The 6,623-nt window shown below is 38.7% G+C and overlaps 1 protein-coding gene across 1 annotated transcript; it reads right to left on the reverse strand.

Annotated features, from left to right (window-relative positions):
- LOC116251443 (heterogeneous nuclear ribonucleoprotein 1) lies at positions 1 to 6,239 on the reverse strand. The gene is made up of 6 exons (XM_031625725.2): positions 5,886 to 6,239; positions 5,031 to 5,071; positions 4,763 to 4,926; positions 1,340 to 1,439; positions 1,085 to 1,254; positions 1 to 785 (listed from the first exon to the last, which is right to left on the reverse strand). Exons 1-6 carry the CDS (start codon positions 5,957 to 5,959, stop codon positions 246 to 248), a joined length of 1,089 nt encoding a protein of 362 aa, XP_031481585.1. The 5' UTR covers positions 5,960 to 6,239; the 3' UTR covers positions 1 to 245.
- Positions 6,240 to 6,623: the final 384 nt, after the last annotated feature.

Below are 6,623 nucleotides of genomic sequence, written 5' to 3' on the forward strand. Positions count from 1 at the left end.
TTTCGAATCCAAATAACTGCATAAACATAAGATCATAGAAACCCTGTAGGTCTTCAATGACAAATACATTAACATGAGGAGTATCTAAAACACAGGAACCATCCGCTGAGATCTCTCACTAGGGAGGATACAGAAGCTACCTGAGTACAAGGCACCAATAAAACTAGATCTGCTGAAATTTCTAGACACCTTGAAATCATTTTCATTTGAGCTAGTATCAATCAAGTGCACCAGAGCGAGCGCCTCTACCTTGCATAAGGATGGTACCTTCCAGTGCCGCCACCTCCATAACCACCCCTACCTCCATAATAGCTACCTCCACCATATCCAGCACCTGGACCAGATTCATACCCACCACCATAGTCAGATCTCCCGTAACCACCATAATCATCAACACCTCTGCCATAACCCCCAAGAGGCCCACCACCACCATACCCGCCATCAAACCCGGCACCACCACCACCATAAGAGCCGAGGCGACCAGAGTAGCCAAAAGAAGTTTCTCCTCGATAACCACCTAAGCCACCACTACCAAATCCTCCATAACCACCACCAAAATCGCTACCAACACCGCCACCAAATCCACCATAACCACCAAGCCTAGAACCATAGCCTCCGCCAGACCTATATGGGGGAGGACCGAAGTCCCCAGGACCACCAAATCCACCATAAGAGCCACCAAATCCACCTGCACCTCCACTGTAAGGCCGAGCCCTAGATTCGCTACCAAATGCAGGTCCGGATAGGTTGGAGGCTTTTCTTGGCTCGGCCTTCTTTATCTCCACCTACAAGAAAGCAATAAGGTTAACCTAGGTTCCTGTTTCCTGCAAGCCATCTAAAAAACCTTGATATCTACTCTTTCTAGAATGATCTGCACTCTATAACATGGGTGGACTTCACAACAAATGATGAGAGGATAAAAAGAGTCGGTCCTCAAACCACACATTTCTAAAAAGGGAACAAAGCAATTGAACATCAAGCAACAAGTAAAAGAAACATTACTAATTGGGTAGGAAAACACAGTAAGACGAAACAGAAAGTTACGAACTGTTCTTTCCACAGTCAACCAATTCATCAGACTCACCTTGGTGCCCATCAGATCAACCATATTCCCTTTCACTAACAAATCATCTACAACTTGTTCTGAGTCAAACACTATAAAGCCAAAACCCCGAGAGCGATTGGTTGTATGGTCACGTATGATTTGGTGATCCACCACTTTCCCATATTTCCCGAAGAAATTCTTGAATTCATCTAGAGATAGAGCAAAGAAACAGTAAGCATGAAGAAAACGGTAATAAGACAATGGAATAAAATTGTACTTGATGTGCGCAGCTACCTTCTGTAACTGTTGGAGGTATTCCTCCTACAAAAATTTTTTTTGTCCTGAAATCTTTGGATGGTATGGCTCCTTTTGGGATTGTTCTCTTAATCTCAACCTGCAAAGCATGCATAAGTTATTACAAAGGAGAATCAAACGTGCCACCATCTCTTATCTGTTCTTCTTTACAAACAATGAAAAGTGAATAACAACACAAAAATACATAATCCACTAACTCATTTCCTGTGAATCTGGTTAGATAATCATGTGTGTCTATATTTACAAAATATGTCTCAACTTACACTCCTAAGTTCGTGAAACAAAAAATGTCAGACTTGAATACAAACAACCAACTCATACACATTTTTTACAACATGTCCAATTTCCCCTTTTCCAACTCCTAACTTGTATAAGAACAGGCACTATTGTTCAACACACTGACAAAAAACGCGTCTTATTGGAAAAAGACGTGTATAATACGGCAAAACACAGTCAGTCATATACTTAATAATACCCGTTTTATTCCCGTATTTAAAAAAAACGTCAGAAAATAAAAAACGCGTATAAAACGCATATTATACCCTTTTTTTGCGTTTTTTCATATTTTTTATGATTTTTTATAATTTTTAGGATTTATTAAATATTTTAAATTTTTAAAAAATTTGCCAAGATTTTCCCGTTTTATTCCCGAGATACACAACTTTGTCGTATCATACCCGTCTTTTTTCTCGCCGTATAATACCCGTGCATGTTTTTGTCACAATACTTCAACACCACAAGCATCATGGACAAAAAGAAACGCTATAACAGAATTATTGTGGTCCATCACCAGAAATGGGTGCTGTAGCACCCTTGTATGTCCATCATCATTATCAGCAAACATTGACCTGAATCAGAAGATACATATCATAATGCATCTTTACTGATACAAATCTTGCTATCTCTTATTTCCACGTTCTCTTAACTAGTTTAAGTTGGTCTAGTTTGATACAAGCACAAAAAGGTTTAATACTCCAATATGGCCAACACTGCCAGATTCTCTGTATCATTTACTAAATTGATCGACCTCCAATGCTGATACCACCAATGTATCATTAACTTAGTAAACCATGACGCACGAGCATGACAACTTTTTAGGATAAGTATTAAGATGCTGAAAACAAAAAAGCAACAATGAATAGCACAGGCAAAAGAAAAAAAAAACTTATGCCGCATGCACACATACTGGTACCCAATTTTAAATATATATCTGTGAATCTAATGTTTATTTTGTCGACCTATATCCAATGTGTTCTTTAGAGATACACTGTGCCCCTGTAGTTTGTACCAATGAGAAAAAGAGAGAGAGAGAGAAAGAGAGAATCAGGTCAGCACTAGCATTTGCAAGGAAAACAGAGATACAATATCAGCTGATACAATCACCTGATCACTGGAAAACTAGAAAAAAACAAATCTCAATTAGAAAAACAAAATTACAATTAGCTTCTTAAAGATAGCCTCATGTTTATAAGACATTATCATTCTGGCTTCCCAGACAATAGAGATTGATTTGGTGCCCTAGTACCACTTCTTTTGCTCCTTGTCAGTTTGAACCAGAATGAGCTCAAGCTTGGCCAACTTGACTCAACTCAGCATATATGCCATAACTTGAACTCAACCCAAGCTCGACTTGCTGCAGCTCCTCGAGCTCAGTTCAATTAAAAATTCTAAAACCAAAACTTTGGGAGATGACAGTGACATACCCAGAGAAAGAGAGAGAGAGAGAGTCTTCCATTTGGATTAGCATGAGAGAAGAGGGGGGTAATGTGCCCTCCCCCACCATGGGGAAGCTTGAATCACAAAGAGAGAAAGAGAAACAACCTAAACCGAACAACCCCAAGAAGTATGCAAGCAGTTGGAAGAGATGCCTATCAGATGAGAGAGAGTGTAAGTTGTTTGCATATATATAAGCATATTTTGCAGTCTTAGCTATCCACCTGAAGCAGTTATAAACTAAGTTCAGGAAAAATATATATCTTTAGGCAATCTCTACCAATTAAAGTAGAGCTCCTTTGAATGAACGTCTTCCTAAACCATTTAACATATTTCGAGTCAGATCATATAGAGGAAGAAAAACTAAAGAATGACCAAGTATGCCTACCACTCAGGCACTTGCAATCTACCTAGATGATCACATAGACTAAGCTTCTACCTAGGTCACATACGCACCTAGCCATGCATGTAGGATATATCAACTGCAACTGTGCCAACTCATGCAGCTATAAGCTGTTTGTCAAGATGGCTATATTGTTCTTTCATTCAACCTCATTTGCTTGACATACAACAATCATGAACCCAGTGCTAATTAATGAATCAAGTACCTGTTGGACAGCCCTGTTTGGCTAAATGTTTATTTGTGCATGCCTTGTTAAGAAACAGAAGATTCTTCATATTAATAAAGAGGCAAAAGCATGAAAACAGTGTTTATCATTGCTATAATCATGTGCATTATTTGCACAATCCAGCTCATACTGTGCTCATGTACCATATGCACAAGCTAGGCTCAAGATTTGCTCATTTGAATTTGAGCCATCAGCTAACCTCAAGCTGGCTTTTCATGTAAATGAGTTGATCCCAGAAGAGAGTTTATTCATCTGATATCATTACTGGCTCAGAATAGCATGCATGTATAAGCCAGATCAAGGAGAAATAGAAACAAAGAAAATGAAGGAAGAATAAGGCTAAGAAGGCAGAGACCAAATTTTAGGATAAATATAAAGGAAAACAAAGAGAAGTAGAAAAATTGGTAGTATGGCATGGCCCACCAATGAGCCACTTGGGATACCTGACCTCAGGATCCGGTTAGACTAACATGCCAGCAAAAATCTACAAGTCAAATCATTATGTTTTTATATGGGGATAAATTTTGAGGCTCAAACACTAACTTAAGGTTTATTACAGAAAAGACACCATTTGATATGGTCACAGAAGAATATGAGAGTGACAAAAGTCCCTTAAATAAGGTGAAAACTAAACAGTTAAATCCTAAAAAGGTTAGCAATTAGATAAATCTATGGTTACAGAACACAAGCATGAATAATTTAATTAATTTCAACATTAACAAGGCCTCGAATACCGAGAAGCTCCTTCCCCTGCATTCCTTTAAGACAAAAAAGATAAAAAAAATCTCATGCAAAGAAAACCAAAGACAAGATGTTTCAGAAAAATATCAAAGATGAGCATGGCAATGATAGCATGTTTTGGTAAAAAAAATTCTCATGTAAAGAAACCCAAAGACAAAATGTTTCAGCAAAATATCAAGGATGAGCATCGCAATGGTAACATGTATTCCTAATTCTATGTATGGATATGCAATATATATCTCAACACCAAGAGATTGAGGATAACAGCACTAACGTTTTTTAAATTTCGAAATGAAAGAAACAAAGGGATGACACTTACTTGTTTCCCATTAAGGATGTGAGTTTCTTGTATGACTCTGTCGACAACTGAAGGGTCTGCATAAGTAACAAAACCGAAACCTCTTGGATGTCCAGAATATTTATCTCTCATTATGACAGAATCTGTGATCTCTCCATATTTCCCAAAGTACTTAGAAAACACCGCTGCATTAACCACAAATGAATACTGAAATTTAGAAAATAAACAAGCAAAACCAAATATTGGATTAAGGCAAGAGCAATTAAATCAGTGATGAGAATACACCCACCTAAGGTAACATCCTTCGCTAAGCCTCCAACGAATATCTTTCTGGTTATCCGAGAGCAAAACAGGAAAAAGAAAATTGTCAGGCAGGTGAAAATATGTCCACATTATCATACAGGTAAAACACATTAAAATCACCACGTACACATAAATACACATAAAAGCAGACTGCGATTGGTTCGCTATTAGCAAGAACAAGAGGAGACCAGATGAAACAAAAAACAGGTGTCTGACTCGATCAATGAACAACACAGAACGCATTGAAACAGATAAGAAGGAAAACTGCCAGATCGAAATTGAATTCACCATAATCAAGCAACTTGAGGTTGGGGCAGGAAACAAGGCAGACAATTGAATATACAAATAAGCACCTAAAGAATGGGGACATGGACCAAGAGAGAAAGAACGCACGAGAACAAACACGTTAAACATTGCATTTATCCCGAAAGAAGAACATGAAGACTTAATTCGCGAACACTCAATACAGTGATATTTTGAGTCAGAAATGTAATCGGAAACAGCTAAGGGAAATAGAATATCTCGTATTTAACGTGCAGACGACCAGAAAGAAGGGAAACGCAAAGACCACACAGATGGGAGTCCACAAGATCACGTACTTAGGAGGAAACGAATGGAAGCAACCATAAATTGCAAAGACGAGCGGAGGGAAGGATGGAGAGAGAGTGTGTGAGAAGACTATCCAATCAGAACGAATAATAAGCGAGATTTTATAATTTTATACGAATAAAGGCATGGATACGAAGAAATCATGTAGAAAACAACGAATACAACTAGCAAAAGGGAAAACAAAAGAAAATCGCAAGACAAAATGATGCGAAAGGGCGATATGGGGGCGTACCCTGGGCTGCCACCCTCGCCGGATGGAGCATCGGCGCTTTCACTTGAAGCGGAACCCTTCGATTTCGATCCCATGGCCTTGACCTTCCCCAGCTTTCTCTTCCCCTGTTCCACTTCTTCTTCTCGGAAACAACGAACCTCCCGGCTGAGAGGGAGAGCGCGCGCGAAGGGTACGACGAATTAGGGCCGGGAAATTGGCCGACTGGAGAAACTAGGGTTTTGAGAGAGAGACAGAGAGAAGAAGCAAAGTGCCTACTTGCTATGTGAGGCCCAGATGCAGAGGCTCGGGCTGTGGCTTTCTCTTCGGAATGCTTGCACTTGGTCTAGTTTGGGTCACACCGGCCAACCTCTGCACTTCCACTTTTAAAAGAGCTCTGCATGGCATGGTGACCAAGTTTTATAGAAGTGCATACGCGTTACAGAAATGCTGCAATTTTTTTCTTTTATTTATATCTGCGTTTTATAAATCAGTAAAGTCTTTTTCCATTGTAGTTTGATAATAATAAATTTTATTGTTCAAAAGCTTTAAATATATGGTCGTGCTAATTTTCTTAACATAAGTCAACCTATATATTGTAGGTTACTAAATTCACCAGATTTGTACCTTTTTAACTTAAATGTAATGAATATTATAAAACTTTAAGCATAAACAAAGCAGCGTTTTCCAATTGAATGAAAGCATGCAATGAATAATAAATATTTGTAGCTTTAATTGTCCTCGTACATTGATGTAAACGGG

This window comes from Nymphaea colorata, chromosome 3, assembly GCF_008831285.2.
Source record: "Nymphaea colorata isolate Beijing-Zhang1983 chromosome 3, ASM883128v2, whole genome shotgun sequence".
NCBI classification, from domain to species: Eukaryota; Viridiplantae; Streptophyta; class Magnoliopsida; order Nymphaeales; family Nymphaeaceae; genus Nymphaea; species Nymphaea colorata.